At 48.1% G+C, this 16,196-nt stretch overlaps 2 protein-coding genes across 6 annotated transcripts in view; one reads left to right on the top strand and one right to left on the bottom strand.

Moving 5' to 3' along the window:
* Positions 1–8,064, top strand: part of UBAP2 (ubiquitin associated protein 2) — a 64,284-nt gene extending 56,220 nt beyond the window's left edge. For 3 of the 4 annotated variants that reach the window (XM_081212685.1, XM_081212684.1, XM_081212686.1), the window contains one exon: positions 253–8,064. In XM_081212685.1, the coding sequence (XP_081068811.1) occupies positions 253–348 (96 nt within the window). In that variant the 3' untranslated portion in view covers positions 349–8,064. The remainder of the gene's footprint in view (positions 1–252) is intronic. The other variant, XR_014012839.1, reaches the window with a different exon arrangement.
* Positions 965–16,196, bottom strand: part of UBE2R2 (ubiquitin conjugating enzyme E2 R2) — a gene marked incomplete at its 5' end in the record, with an annotated part of 56,775 nt that continues 41,543 nt past the window's right edge. Inside the window, 5 exons of one of the 2 annotated variants that reach the window (XR_014012889.1) lie at positions 965–2,479; positions 4,179–8,552; positions 10,339–10,473; positions 11,496–11,593; positions 13,105–13,191. Coding sequence is in view for 1 of the 2 variants with exons in the window: in XM_081213223.1 (XP_081069349.1) it covers positions 8,330–8,552; positions 10,339–10,473; positions 11,496–11,593; positions 13,105–13,191 (543 nt within the window). Of the gene's footprint in view, positions 8,553–10,338; positions 10,474–11,495; positions 11,594–13,104; positions 13,192–16,196 lie in introns of both variants that reach the window. The other variant, XM_081213223.1, reaches the window with a different exon arrangement.

The following is a 16,196-nucleotide window of genomic DNA, read 5'->3' as shown; positions in this document are numbered from 1 at the left end:
TGCCCTGGGGGCAGAAATGCAGTCACATCGCCCTGAGAGGCACCTGAGAAGAGAAGCACAAGACTGGGGAAATAACTCTGCAGCAGATTAATTTTGGGGGGTGGGGGGGAGAAAAAGAGGGTGTCCCGTTGCACGAGCGGAACCACGTTTGCCCAGCACGGAGTGCAGCCCCGAGGGATGATGGGGAAAAGGTGGTCAAAGCCAGAGCCCCCTCTGACCTGCCCAACTTCCCCTCCCCTTCTCTCTTTCCAGGGTGGATCTGGTCAACGCAATCCACCAAGCGCCCTGCAGCAGAAGTCTCAGGCTACCAAAACCGCCTATGGAACGTCTCCATACTGGACAAATTAACCCAACACAGGAGGAGGAGGAGGAGAAGGGAGGGAAGACTCCCACTTCTCGGACTCCCACACCTGCCAGGAGACAATCCGCTAGGAAGGGGGGTGGGCTTGAGACAAGGCAACCAAGCGCTCAGCCCAGGCAGGGCAGATCCACACCCCCTTCCTTGTGCGCGCGACTCCTTACCTGCTTCCTTTATGATTTGCTGTTGTATGTAATATATTTATGTATGTATTTGTAAATGTAATAGAGCCTAATGGTGGTTTCTGCATTTTTTGAAGCCTGTTTATTTCCTTAGAGGTAGCTTGGACACAACACTTACCCTTTCTCTGAACTTTTTGTATTTTTCTGAGGATTTTTTTACATTTTCAAAGGACACAGTGTGCCATTTTCTTTCCTTTTTTACATTTTGGAACCAGAGGCTTGATTCAAAAGCAGGTCTTAGCTCAGGCGAGTTCGTCAGACTCACAGGAAGAACCAGGTGCTGGGTTTTGTCTCCTCCTAGCTTCATACCTGACATCTTGCTTTCTGAAGATTACAAGGAGCCGCCCTCCTTCCCTTCCTGCCAGCACAAGGATTTAACATTCACAAGAAGTCCCATTGCAGGTTGCCGCATCACCCCTTTTGAGTTTTTAAAACACAAAAGCTACAGTGCTGTCTCCGCCACTGTTCGTTTTTGCAGCCACCGCATACGGATTCTCCATCACATCCCAGAACTTTGTGTCTGCCAATTGGGCACAGCAGTGTAGCTGTTCTGTAAATAAGAAGGTGCGAAATAATTGTGTTTTGTAACTTGGCCTTTGGCTTCATGCCACAAACCTGAACTGGCTTGGCAAGAAACCAGTGATGTCTCCTCCTGCCCCTCAATTTTGGGAGTGGGGGCAGGGAGATCAGAGGGGTGTTTGTGGGAAGACGCCTCATTCTTCCTGTCCTACACCAACACAAGTGAATGTTTTAGAAAATTTCATTTTTTATTGGCCTGAACTCCACCTAATAAAAGTTCTGAGCGTGTCAGTAGTGTTTGCAGCATCAGTTGTCAAAAGTCTTCCCCTCCCACCATTACCCTTAGCAGTTCTTAAGAGCAAGAGAGAACCATGACACTCTTGGCATCCTATTAAGTCTTCAAGGTGCCACAAGACTCCTGGTGGTTTTAATCTTTAGCAGTTTTTCATCCTGGGTTGCCAGTGTGGCACCAGATCAGAGTTATAGTCCTAAATGTCTGGAGAGGCAACAAATTGAACTCTGGACCCACCAAGTAAGGCTCTAGTCTAGCTCAAAATGGGCACATTGGGAGTTTATTCTACTTTGGCTGTCTGGGTATCAAAATACAATGGAACCTTTGAGCAAGGAAGGGTAAGGAACATTAAAATGCACTTAATTTTTTATCACACCCAAGTTCCCTCTTGTTGCCTTTAGGTTGCTGTATCTTCCTTCATAGCAGGTATGGCTATTAACCCATCCAGCCCATCAGTCTACTCTTGCACACTGAGGTCTTTCCCATTACTTGGCTGCCCAGTCCTTTTAACTAGAGATGAAGTTCAGCTATTCCTCCACCTCCGGGAAGGATCCAGTTCTGGAGAATGCATGCATCCCTTTACTGGGCATGTGGAACCAGTGGCCCTGCACATGTCGGGCTTCTGATCCCATCAGTCAAGACAGATTCAACAGTCGGGGATGATGGGTGCTGAAATTCAGTAACATCTAGCAGGCTGCAGGTTCCTTACCCTGCCAAAGAGGGTTTCTTTTATTCCTGTTTTGCAGGTATGAAGCAAGTAGAGAAGGAAGCTTTATGTTAAGAAAGCTTACGTTCTTAACCAGCTGTGAACTAAAGCACCAAACTCTAGCTTTTATTTTACAAAATGCATTGCAAAGTGCTTTCAGATGCTCAACAATGACACACCCACCCCCTTTGCTGGAATTAGGCTTGAACATATGCTACTGGGGATGGTGTGGGGGTCAATAGAAAACTGCTGTCAAACCTAAATAACATGAGGGCAAGGCCCCATGGGGTTGCATCCAGTCTCTGGGTCACAGTTCCTCACTCATTATAAATTAGGCCCGTCACTTCTTCCCCAGCATAAGGCTCCCTCTTACCTATGTCTTGGGTGCAAAATCATGCTGGTAAATGGAGACATCTGCAATCCTAAAATGAGGAAATTTACATAGCTTTTATTTGTACAATTTATTCTCAAGAGGAAAGAAATCGGGCTTCCTTTGCATTCTTTCTGACACGTGTGCTGTGTGACCTGCCTTCTGTACATGGATCCACTAATGGTCACACTTCAGTACTGAAATCTACTGAAACCGTTTCAGCTAACTTCTGTTTAGAATTTTAACCCACTAATGCCATCTTTAACTCCCTAAAGTGCAGCCATTCGTTTTTGTAAACGCACTGTTACACAAAAGAAGTTTTTCCATACTGTACTAGATGCAATCTCTGCCTTTCTCGGAACATAAGATAGCAAATTTCTATTTAGGGACATTTTCAATTTAAGTAATAATTTATGAGCAGATCCGCCTGAATTTATGTAACCAGAATAAGGATTTCAAATAGCAGCCTACTGGTGCCTTGTGTGGGAAAATTATCCTGCATAGGACGTTTACCTTACGAGCCATCACTTTCCCAAGTTCCTCTTTTACCTGCATTTTATTCCATAATTTTGGTTTACAGTAGTATTAGCCCTGGAGATGCTCTTATCAAAGCACACGAGACCCCTTTAATCCATCTCCTGATGTAGGTTCTGCCTTCCACAAGCTTATGCCATAATAAATTAGTATTTAAATGTGCTATGTTAAGATGTATGCAGTTGACCCAACATAATTGGTCAATACCTCAGTGGTAAGTTTAGGTGGTACTTTTAAGAAAACACATTTCTTTCACTTTGCACCTGAATAAAAGGAAAAGGTAGGATCAGTGCCCTAGGATCTCTTTTTCTGCTGTCACAGAGAAAGCAACTGTTGGGCAAAATCAGAACTTTTATCTCCTGGGTCAAGAGAAAGGCAGCATAGCCAGAACCCTCTGCAATGGTGTAATCACAGCAGCAGGTGTTGCGGACTCCTGGGCTACAAACCACGTTTCCAAAAGCAAGGCACATCCATTACTAGCCCAATATTGAGGTTGCAAAGGCATAAAACGGATCATTCATGCAGCAGAATTATATCATAGAATGGTAGAGTTGGAAGGGGCCACAAGGGTCATCTAGTCCAACCCCCTGCAATGCAAGAATATTTTGCCCCATGTGGGACTCAAACCCACAACCCTGAGTCTCACACTCTGCCAATTGAGCTATCCCCGGTAAGCTAACGACTATAAACAGGATGCACACAGGGAAACCCTAGATGGGATCTATTGCCGAGGAGAGGTTTGCAACAGAAGCCTATAGTAGGCAAGTCCAAAGTCCATTTCGGGGACCTAATCTGGCCCGCCGGTCGGTTTAATTTGGCCCCTGTGGCAGTTTATTTCTTGGGGTAAAATCTCCACGGCCCTTCACTTCCATCAAATCTGGCCCTCTTTGAAAAAAGTTTGGACACCACTGGCCTATAGGCTTCCATACAACTATACCAATTAGCAGGCCAGGTTGTCTCTATGGAAAAGGAAGCTCTATTCCAAGTATCTTGGAGTAGCTGCCAGTAAGGATGCTGGGTTCTTAGCCAAAGGCCCATAGAATCTACTTGAAAGCTTGCTATTTTTGTGGTTAAGGGAAGTAGAGGGTTATAATACTGTACCTAACCGCATGAGCATGTTCTCTTAACAGATGGGCCATTCTCAAAGATTTCTTTAAAAGACCAGTGAAGAAACTTAAAAGCTATCCACATCTATTCATTTAATTTTAGAAAAATACCTGAAGAACATGAAGAGGTCTACTTAAAAAAAAAAAAAATCTTTTATTACAATTCCTATAGGGGGTCAGTGGAGAGACTGTTCCTTCTGAAATGGCAAAAAAATTGAAAGCATGAGCTATCCTGGTGTGACTTCTTCTAATATCCTGCTATAACCTTCATGGCACTGAAACATTGCTTCCTAAGTAGAAGTTTCCCAACAGCCCCTACCCTTTGCCTATTTTTCCTGTTGTGGTTATGGCGCACATGGCAGGTGGTTTGATTGCTTCGATTTCCACATCAGTTAAGGGGCAAGGCCCTGAAACACTCAGGTAATGCCTTCTTGAGTTCAGAGAGGATTCTGGCTTATATTTGTGTGTTGGCTGTTCTGCAGATTGCTGAAACCGATGCTACCCTGCAGGCCACAAGCTGGAGGGATGGAGCCAGCTCCTGGGTTTGCTCTTACCCATTTTCTCATGAAGGCAACACCCACCTTCGGAGAGGGGGGGGAAATACATTTGAAGAGTACTGTACTATTATGGCATGAGCTAGTACGCACTGCTGCTACCACCTCATTTGGTACCCGCTCCATCAACATGCAAACCCCAGGTGGGTTCAGAATGCAACATCTGTGGGCAGGGGGGAAGCAAAAAAGGGGTTAAATGAGAGAAGCTTCCTTGTGTGAGTTCCCCTGCGTGTATGAGCAGAGAAGTGCTTCATAGACACCATACCTTAGTTTGTGTTTTAGAAACGCATGCAGGGAAAACACATGGCTGAACATGCACAGAAGAGACCTCTCCACTCCTAGTGAGACACGTCTGTAGTGACAATAGGAGCCACTAGAGAGAGGGCTCTCGTCTTTTGTCACAGGGAAGGCCACATTCTGGCTGTTTCCAGGCGATCACTTTTGCAAAGCAGTTGGAGAAGCAAATGGAGTGAGGGCCAGGGGGAGAGATTACAGGAGGTCTCGCCTCATGTGAGACAAGTAAGCCTGTGTTAACTAATAAAGGTGGCTTTCGAAAAGGGAACTAACAATAGAGGTGTACTTTATTTCACATTTTATTAGTAGACAGATGTGCAGAAAGAAAACAAAACTAAATTACCAAAGGAAAGGGAGACAAAACACAAAAAGAAAAATATGCATTAGTTAAATCTGGTCTGGTAAGTTGCATCAACCAAAGTGGGCGAGAGGGAGAGGGAGGAAGAAAAACATCCAGGATTTTAGCACTGAAAAAAAGAACATATCAAGATAGAATTCTAGTGCTCCCTGCTGGTTTCAGAAGGATTTAAGAACTGCATCTGAATTGGTTTCTGAGTTGGAAATGTAAACGCAGACACGGGTGGGGTAGGAGAGAACCAGGCGACCGACCGCTGGCTCCAGTAAACATTTGTCCTCAATCTCTTTACGTAGCTTGATAGTTGCATTTCGGTGTGTTGGTTGGATCTCAAGAACAAGGAAGCCAGCAAGTCAGCAGGCAGTGACATCGTGATGGGTTGGGGAGAGTCTGCCTGGCCAAGCAAAGAGGAGAGCACAAACTCCCAGAAACAGGTGCTCCCCACCCCACAAAAAAAGTGTTACGGCGAGGGGAGGGCAGAGGTATAACAATGCATCTCACACCACCAAGCTTGAGAATACAAGTCACTGGAGAGCATACAGTGAGAACGGTCAAAGTACAAGAGAGAAATAGCTGAAAGACGCAGTATCCGCATTTCAGGTTGAGCCAAGAGCGACAACCCACTCCTTCCTCTCATCGCCCAACTCAGGACAAGGAGCCACCCACAAGCCTGAATTTGAGCAAAAAATGGTAACTTTCATTGGCTGCCCTGTTGGGAGAATTGGTGGCTGTACTTGCAGTGCCCATCTACACACACACACACACACACACACACACACACACACACACGTCCTCCAAAGCATACACACAAACACACTCCGGATTGTCTTATGGCTAGTTGGAAGGGCTATGCATTTCAGTTCCTCTGCTTACACGCCAACTGTGCCCAGGATCATGTCCTCTTCCCATCTCTCTGGCTTCGCTCTAGTCCCCACATATGAACTCCACAGCAGCACCAACAGCTAACGCAGTCGGCCACCCTCCGATCACAGCTGCAACGGAGTTAGAAAAAGCACAGATCCTCGCCCCAGGCAGCAGGAGACTGAAAGATGAGCTGCCCGTGCAGAGGAACCAACAAGTTATCTGCTGGGTGCTGGGCCACCACGAGAGGTGCATGTGAGGCACTATTCAGTCCACAAGGCCTCCCAGAATGGCGAGCTATAAAGCAGGATCAGCCCCCTGAAGTCCCGGCAGTGGGGTCATGGTGAATACCTGGGGTAACTCATCAGACCACCTCAGATGGAACTGGCTTGCTCCCTTTCCTGTAGAACCAGAACATTCACAGCAGGGATCCCAACATTCAAGAGGCAAGCTGAGCTGGAATGGGGGCAGAGGAAACGGCCATGATGGGGGCACCACTTGGTTTCTACCTCTCTTCTTGCGGTCGTCTCTCATCACAGAGCTTCCCTTTCCTCGGTAAATTCAAGGCCTAGCAGAAATATGTCACAGGAGCACCACAGAAGCTACCATACAGCCAATCCTTGTCTACTGAACCCACCACTGTTGCAGGAAGTGGTCATGAAGCCCTCATTAATCCCCAAGGCTGTGAGCAGCTAACTTTCTCCACTGGAACACTGTTGTTGTCTGAACTGTGCACAGTCCCAGGATGGTGGGCGCATTTCAGGACAAGCATCGAAGGCAGCAGGCGAGGCTGACACAATTCTCCACAGCAACATCATCTCTCCGCTCCAAATGCCATCATGCAGCAAAGGGAATGTTTGCATGTGTCTAACTCATACTGGCTCATCCAGACATTTAATACAAGGTGTGTCTACGGCCTCTGGTATCTTTTAAGACAACCAAGGTTGAGCAATTAGAATCTGCCTTTGAGAGTCTGATCTGGGAGCCTGGAACCCCTCAGGGAATCCCCCCCCCCGACCCAAGGACTGTCCCTGCCAAGGCCCAGCCCCCCATCACCTGGCAAGAACGCTCTCCCCTAGACAGCATGACAGGCACCCATCTGCCTTCATGGCGTTATGAATGCCACCTTCACCCAAGGATCCTTCGGCATCCTGCCCCAGCTGGGGCTCAGAGAGCGCTTGCCAGGGCTGGGGCCCCTGCAGGAAAGTGGCAGGCCACAGCGGTTCAACTACCTTTGCCCAGAACTAAGAAGCTGCTGGGGCTCTGCATTCGGAGGGGCCACAGCTGCCAGCGTTTATCCCCTACGGAAGACCAGCAACTAAAAGGGCTCAGTGGGACAAGAATACAGAGAGTTTTGAAGTGTTTATTGGAAGGTTCATATCACAAGACAACCACCACCCTCTCCCCACTCCAAATCTCTGGGTGGGGAGGGGGAGCAGATCCTTCCCCCCAACCACCCGTCTGTCCCCATCCCCACACGCACTTAGCAGAACTGAAATGGAATACTGGACCTTTCAGCACCAAATCTTGTCAAGCTCAGTACAATGGAGCATAGGCTCTCTGCCCAACACCTTAGAAAGGGGGGGGGGGAGAGAGAGGAGAGAAAAACCACCACCACAAGGCTAAACAAGTGCGCACGCGGTCATCGTCAACGGAGCAGCAGCGAAACCTCGGGAAGTGCTCTGCAGCAGAGTTGCATTTGTACTTGTCCCTGTTTAAACGCAGCTCGTGGGGCGCAGCCCCCCACAGTCTCCGGCGTTAAATACATTAAACATCTTGATCAAAGACTGTTTAATTCAAGATCCTAAAGACAGAGCAAACCTGTTTTGAGTCAGGTTGTGAATGCTCCTGGAAAAGGCGGCGGGGAGAGTGAGAAGGGTGTGTGTGCAGAAAGAGCATCGCTTTCTTCCTTTCCTCGAGAGAAAAACAAAAACCCAGAACACAAGTGACGGGGGGTGGGGAAGAATGCAAGAATGGTGACGTTCTGCAGAGGGGCTTCCTTCCAAACAGAACAGGAAGGGGTGGCGGGAAAGACCGAGATCCATACAACAGGAGAAAGCAGGAGGCGCGGGCTTGGTTGGTATCCCCCCCCCCCATGTATATATGTAATTTTTTTGCTGAACTGTCACTAGGTTACCGCTGCTCCTCGCCCCCTCTGGCACAGCAGGCGGAGCGGGGCGGGGGCCGGAGGGAGCAGGTCACGACTCCTCGTTGCCAGAATCATCGTCGTCATAACAATCGGCGTCCTCCTCCTCTTCCTCATCCTCGTCGTCAATGTCATCGTCGTACAAGTCGTCATAAAGCAAATCTGAGCTGTTGTCACTGGAAGGCACTTTAGTTTTGATGCAATATTCCGCCAGCGTGGTGGGAACCTTCACCCCGTCCTTTTCCGCTTCCGCCTTGGTGGCCTGGACTTGTTTCCTGGGGGGCGGGAGAAAGGAAGGTGCCACACAGTTAGGACTGCCCACCAGGCGGCCATGGCAGGCAACCTTGTCTCCACCAGGCCTTCGCTGTGTGCACCCGAATTGCACATCCACCCAGTTGGCCCTGGGCAGAACTAGGAGCCCCCTTCGCCTGGTTGCAGGGCAGAAGGTAAGAATTTAAGCAGAGCCTGCTGGATCATCTAATCCAGCCTCTGTTTTCACAGTGGGCCAACCAGATGCCAATGGGAAGCCAGCAAGCAGGATTCAAGCCCAAAAGCAGCCCTCTCCTCTTCTGTGATTTCCAGCAACTGGTGTTCAGAAGCATTACTCTGCCTCCTACTGCAGCATAGCCACTGTGGCTAGTAGCCATCAATAGGGCTCAGCGATTTTGTCTAATCTCCTGTATACCTGAAGGAGCGTCTCCACCCCCATCGTTCAGCCTGGACACTGAGGTCCAGCGCCGAGGGCCTTCTGGCAGTTCCCTCACTGTGAGAAGCAAAGCCACAGGGAAGGAGGCAGAGGGCCTTCTCGGTAGTGGCACCCGCCCTGTGGAACCCCCTCCCACCAGATGTCAAAGAGAACAACAACTACCAGACTTTTAGAAGACATCCGAAGGCTGTTTAGGAAAGTTTTTAATATTTAATGCTGTATTGTTTTTAACACTCGATTGGAAGCCGCCCAGATTGGCTGGGGAAACTCAGCCAGATGGGCATATAAATAAATTATTATTATTATTATTATTATCATCATCATCATCATCATCATCATCCAATTTGGTGGCCATCACTGCCTCCATAACTATGTGCTGTGTGAAGAACCTGTGCAAATCTGTGCCACATTTGAGAGCACCAGACATACCTGACAGCCCCTCTCCCTTCTGTGGCTGGCCGTCTCCTGAACCCCAAAGTCGGCGTACAGGAAAAAAACAATGGCCACCGAGTCAGACAATAGTTCTGGGGCATAGCAGGTCAGGCTTTGCTGGTATTGTCACAGGATCCCTGGCTACTGCCTCCAAACTCTGCCTGTGTAAGGAAGCTTCTATAGCAGGGCTAAGGGATCTGTGTCCCGTCCCGTCCCCAGCTGTTGCTGGAGTGCAACTGCCATCATCCTGGACCACAGATTGGGGACCAGCAAAAGCTGGAGACACACAGGATCTCCACCCACTGCTCCGATATCTTAGTTTTTCCTTAGGGAATTGTTTTGGTCTGATGGTGGTGAGATTTAAGAGGTCTCTGAATCTGTTCACAGAACACAGAAAGCGTGTTAATGCTCTTGTCCATTTGCCTGGTGCCAGCACAGTCCCACTGGCTTGCCTGGACGTAGCAGCCAGAGATGGAGAGACAAAAAAGAGGAACAGCTTCCCCTTTTAGGTTTAGGTGCACTGCGACTCTCTGGGAGTTCTGCGTCCAGCAAGGAGGGGAAACTGCAAGCGAAAAGGCAGAGGTGTCACACAGAAAGGCCATGTGGAAGGAGGAGGGGAGCACCGGTAAGAGAGGGAGAGGAGGGGCATGTGAGGCCACAAACACCCCAAATGAAAATCTGGCTCCCAGGCCAGGCTGCTGGGAGAGGGACCAGAGCAGAGGCCAAGATCTTCCAGTTCATGCTCCCACACAGCAGAGGTGGGAAAGGCCTCTAAAATATTGCTGAGGCCAATGGTCTGGACCAGGAGGGGGCTTTGCTCTTCTCACACATTCCTCAAGATTTGGCCCCAGAAAGGAGAGCCGACCGCCCCCGTTGGGATATCCCACCCAGCTGGAGTGAGAGCCGGGTTCTGCTTGGCTTACCGAATGATCTCAGCATATTCTTTGTCTTTGCCTTTGCTGTCCCTCCATTTCCTGAACATGACCGAAGCATCGACGTTCGCCGGAGAGAAGGTGTTGGGCTCATTAAGCAAAGAGATGACGCTCAGTAGGATAGTCCTGGGAAAAAGCATGAGGAGGAGGAGGAGGAGGAGGAAGAAGAAGAAGAAGAAGATGGTGAAGGGGAAGGGGAAGAAGAAGGAAGAAAGAAAGAATCAGGGCCACAGCATTGGGCAAGTCTGCACCTGCAAGGATGAACAGCAGGTTGTGATTCTGAACAGGTTTTGTCACAGAGCAACCACACTGGAGGGGAATTTCTCACTGGCAGGGATCAAGTGGATTCTAGCCTGCCATTTAAAGCAAGGGCCCTTTAGGTATTGTTGGGCTGCAATCCCCATCACCTCTGGCCACCTGGTCACTTTGCCTTGAGATTGATGGGCATCTCACAACATCTTGGGGGCTCATCCCCAATTTGAAGCTTGCAGCCTTAACCCCAACCACTATTTTTGTACGTTCAGGACAGGCAAAGCAATCTTCCATGGAGACTACAGCTGAACTTCTTTGTGGGGTGCTGGCAGGAGTTCTTACACAGCAATGAGGTGATGAAAATCTCTGCACCCAGGACACAGATGTCGGGTTCCTCAGACCCGATGCTTTACTTTACTATTCTGCTGGTGCATGACCCTGTCAGCTCTCTCGTGAGCCTCACAATAAATAATAACAGCCACCACTGCCACACTAAACCCCCCATGAGCTTCTGGACTTGTGTGTGACCACAGCTCATGCTTAAAAGATAATAAATAAATGAATGAATAATAAAAAAGATGGAACCCAAGTGTCTGCTGCAGATCTGGGGTTCAGGGTTTGAAGAAGCAAAGCCAACACGATGCCCCCCCCCAGCTGCTGCTAGACTACAGCTCCCATCAGCCCTCAGCCAGCACAGCCAACAGGCAGGGAGGATGAGAGTCGGGGTCCAGAACATCTGGGGAGCATCACGTGGACAATCCAAAAAAGGTTATCTGGTGGTACCCAACACTTCTTATTTGCAGGCTGGAAAACGTAATGTCACTAGAGAAGGAGGACCCCCAGCTCCAGAACTGAGTTGTGCATTGGTCCAGAATCCTCTCTCTGAAGGGCCTTACCTGACATTCTGGGTTGGGTTCCACCTTTCAGATGGCAGCTCTCCACTTTGAGGGTCATCTACAGGTGGGTGAAGGATTGAAATACATACATCTCCATTCTACCAAAAGAGAACACACACACAGGAGGTCAGCTGATGCAACGGACAAAACACCTTCTGCAGAGTATACAGAGCAGGGCTGAGCAATATATCAATACAGTCCAGTCCATATTGCGATATTGGCTGCATATTTTTGACCTGGCAATATATCGCGAATCACGATGCGTATGTGTGTATGCTATGCAAAAACCACAATGAGGGGGAAACCGTGAAGCCAGCCATTGCTTCTCTCAATTTCTACAGCCCGTTAAGTCTGCCGGCTCAACTCTCCCCTGCCTCCTGCAGGGGACAGCAAATCACAAGAGCTTGCAGAAATCGTGATACGGGAAAAACCAGGAAGCCAGTGCTCCATCCTTATTTCAGACATCGTGGTCTAATGTGATGTTTAGCTGGTGATGTATCGCAATGCTGAAAACCAGATATCGCCCAGCCCTAATACAGAGTGGCCCACAATAATACAGAAAACCCTCGACCACACATACACACCTCTACTTATCTGGTTATGTCCTGAACTGAACCTTTTTCACTAGAGGGAAGGGTGCACTTTCAAATGTTAGCCACCAAGAAAATATACACTTCCAACCTTAAGAATACAAAATATTAACCACTGCTTAAGCAACTCTCCTCAAAGTGCTTCCTACAACCCCTTGTAAAAATATACATTTATTTCTTTAAGCAGTGTTCCCAAAACCACAGTATTCCAGAAGGGGGAGCCAGAGCTCTCCGAAAAAAGGGAATAAAGTTGCCATCCGCACTTCCTGATTTAGGAGTTTCCTGCCTAAACAGAAAAAAACCCTTTTGCTCCAATAAAAGGGGGTGAGAGAGCTACTAGAGGCCAGCTGGCAAACCTGATATTAAAGAAGAGTTTAATTCTGCCATTCTGGCTCTGCAGATGAACACCCCTTTAAAAAGAGCAAAACCCAGAGGCTCTGGTGCTCTGCCATATCCCCTGCTAGAGGGAATGGAAGCAAGAAATGCGAGACTTGTTGGGGAGATGCAGAGCAGCTGGGCGGTTGCCCTTCTTAAAGAGGCCAGAGACAAGGTTAAACATGCAAGTCCACAAGTGGAGAGTGTTTGGCCTCTCTGACCTTAAGGCTAAGTTCACACATCCAGTGCAGGTCCTTCTGACGGGCCAACCCATCAGAGAGCACACAGGTTAAGAAGCCCAGGACAGCAGAATGGATGGAAACAAAGAAACAGCCAACCCCTAATCCTGCTTTTGCAGGAGAGAGAAGAGGAAGCTCTTGCAGCAGGAGCAAGAGCCAAGTGTGTCATGGAGGAGAAAAGGACCAGGCAAGGCTACCGCTTGGATCTCAGTCTCTTTCTCGCTTCAAGTGCTCCAGATAGTCCCATTTATCTTCATGGCGGTGAAGAAGGATTAAATATGGGGAGGTGGGGAGAGAAGACAATGACTGAGAGAAAGAGAAAGGAGGAGAAAAGGGAGGTTTCAATGCCCTGGTAAGGAAGGAGGCCACAGCAGTTGAAATTTTGACACCACGAAAGACACCTACCTCATAAATGTTGGGATGCCACATTTTGGTCAGGAATCTGAAGGTAGGTGGTGAATATGGGTAGTCCATAGGAAATTTAATATGCGCCTGGAACAGAGAACAAAACCCCAAATTTAAACACTTGTTAAGCTCAGCAGAGCAGCAGCAAAAAATTCACACCCATGCTGTTCCACTACCTCCACATTTGGTGACCCTGAGTTTGGAGCTGGACAGACCGAGTGTCATGGGAGTGAGGACCTCGCCTGGGGATGGTGGGCAGCAAGAGAGAAGGCAGCTGACCATGTTGGAAGGGGGAGCTTTACGGTAAGAATGAAGCGACAACCACAAGACGTTTGCAAGCAAGAGAAGGCATAGGAGTAGTGGCTACAGAAATATTTTGCAGAGTTGGAATTAGAAAGTAAGAATCACAGGAAGAGGGGGAAAGGGGCAAGCCGCAGAGCTCAAGGGGTGAAGAGCTGGAATAAGTTGTAAATGCATGGACTAAAAACTTGAACTTGAATGTCGAAAAAGGAACAGCTTGTCTAGTCCAAGCCCTAACAAAGTCCACTATTACTGCATCCATGAAAAATGTGGGAAACCTCCAATTATTAGATAACGGAGCCTCAAGAAGAGGGGAAACTGTATCCCAACATAAGATTTTAGAAGTCATACACAACGTCCTAAAAAAAATAGGCAGACTTGGACTATGGAAACCTGGGTACAAAGTTCAGACACAAAGTTCACAGGTTGGCCTTAGGTTAGAATAAATGGTAGTGATTATTCAAGGAGGAAATGGGGTATATATAGCCTTGTGTGCCATCTCAAGTGCCTTGGAGGAAAGGCAGAACATAACAATGTAATATATGATAAATAATTTCTGGGCAAGACCAGGGAAACTAAGCTTTGTGTGAGTCCAGGGATAGAGCAATGACATTTCATAACTTTTAAAAGCATTATAATATTAGAAAACTACTGTGGCCCAATGCAGATAGTTTTGGAGACGTTTGAAGTACAGTACTGGTAATCTGTGAACCTAGCAGTTTAGTGCAGCTTCAAGCAACACCTTTATATGCAACAGCTGGTGTTTCAAAGTGGCACCACGTGGCATAACCAAATCTAGTGAGACCAACTCCATTCTGACCTTCAATAAATAAATAAATAAATAAATAAATAAATAAATAAATATTTTATTGCTTATACCCCGCCCATCTGGCTGGGTTTCCCCAGCCACTCTGGGCAGCTTCCAACCGAATATTGAAAACAATACAGCGTCAGACATTAAAAACTTCCCTAAACAGTGCCACCTTCAGTTGTCTTTTAAAAGTAAAATAGTTGTTTATTGCCTTGACATCTGCTGGGAGGGCGTTCCACAGGGCAGGCGCCACTACCGAGAAGGCCCTCTGCCAGCTCCAGGTTATTAATGGCTTCTGGAAGGTCTATGTGCTAACACAGACTTCTCATTCAGCAGCTGCCCCCAGCTGAGTTAATGCACCTCCCATGCACAGCTTTTTAAATGCACAACTATGAAAAAAGGCAAATGACAAGGTGGACAGAATTCACCAGAAAAGGCCACTACAGAAATGTTTAAAAGGGTTAGCGCAACAGCAGCATGGCCAATTCTCTGAGAACAGGATTCCCCTTGGCTTTTGCCTGAAGTAGGTTTGCATGACGGGAGAACTCTCACGTCTCCTAGGAACACACCAGCGGCTCTAGCAGGCAAGGAAAACCCTCCAGCAGGCCTGGCTCAGGAAGTGGTAGCAGCAACTAGGCGACTGCATGAAGATTAAAAAACAAAAGGTGTGTGTGTGCTTAGAAATAACATACGTGAACATGGCTTTGATATTTATAGCTGAAGGAGTTTCCAACCCCAAAAGTGGCAGATTGTGATTTGGAGTGAGCACTGGACATTTCAGCCCGATGCATTTGAAAACAAGCAGATGGTAACTTTCTTAAAAGGACAGCTGAAGAACACAGGGAGGGAGGCAACGCCTCATGCAGAGACTGGCCACCAACCCCTCCAGCACCATCCTGTCCACAATGACCAGCACCAGAAGCCAACTCATCCAGGCCCCCCAATAGATGACCTCCTTTTATTGAACCAGAAGATGGGGAAATAGGATGGGTGCGTGTGATGATGGCGGTGATTCACCCAAAGCTACCAAGGTGGGCATAACATTAACACATGATATTACGAACAGTTTGAAACAACTCACAATCACAAAAATAAGATGGCTCCTAAAAGCACAGACCTCAAGTGTCAAGAGCAAGGAGGTGCTTCACCGGAAGCTATACAAGGAAGGTGGCAGCTGCACCTCGTAGGGAGGGAGCTTCCCAGCGCAGGGACCACCACAGAGAAATGTCTTCTCCTGGGCTGCCACCTCCCTGAGCCTCTGAGGGCAGAGGAACTCCCAAGAGGGCCCCCTCTGCTGATCTCAGCACCCGAGAGGGTCCGTAGGAAAGGAGGTGCTTTTTCAGGTATTTGGGGCCTAAGCCGTTTACGGCTCTCAACACGAACATGAGCACCTTGACTTGGGGCTGGAAATGAACTGACAGCCAGCACAGCTGTTTTAAACTGGGGGTTATATGTAAACAGAACACCAGCCAGCAATGGCACATCTGTGGCCCCGTCTGAAGAGCCACAGAAGTAGACACTCCCTCGGACAGCACTCTCCATGGGCCGGTTTGCAGGTGACAAAAACTCACCACAGATGTCACGTCTCGTTTTAAATGCATGCCATGCTTTTGTGTTTTAAACTGTTTCTAATTATCTCATGTGCCATTTGCCTTGAGACGGATGCTTAGAATGCAATTAATAAATCGATGGTGGTGATAATAATAGAACCACCAACATGTTTTTCAGCGGAGGCGGTTCAGAGCGACTTGTGAGTAAAAGAGCAACAGCAGGGTGATGTAATCGATGGGTGAAGTCAGCAGGCAGTGTACAGCTGAAGGCTATTTTGAGGAGAAGAGTCCTGATCAAGCAGCTCTTTATGCAAGCAAGGGATTCTTCGTCCACTTCGCTGTCTAGGGCATCCCTAGCTCTCCCCGGGGCACCCAGGGGTGCTGCTAATGGTCACACCAGCCTGGCAGGAACATGCTTGCACATAAGCGTT

This window comes from Podarcis bocagei (genome assembly GCF_964188305.1).
Source record: "Podarcis bocagei genome assembly, chromosome: 11".
Lineage (NCBI taxonomy): Eukaryota > Metazoa > Chordata > Lepidosauria > Squamata > Lacertidae > Podarcis > Podarcis bocagei.
This window is presented reverse-complemented; position numbering and strand designations above follow the sequence as displayed.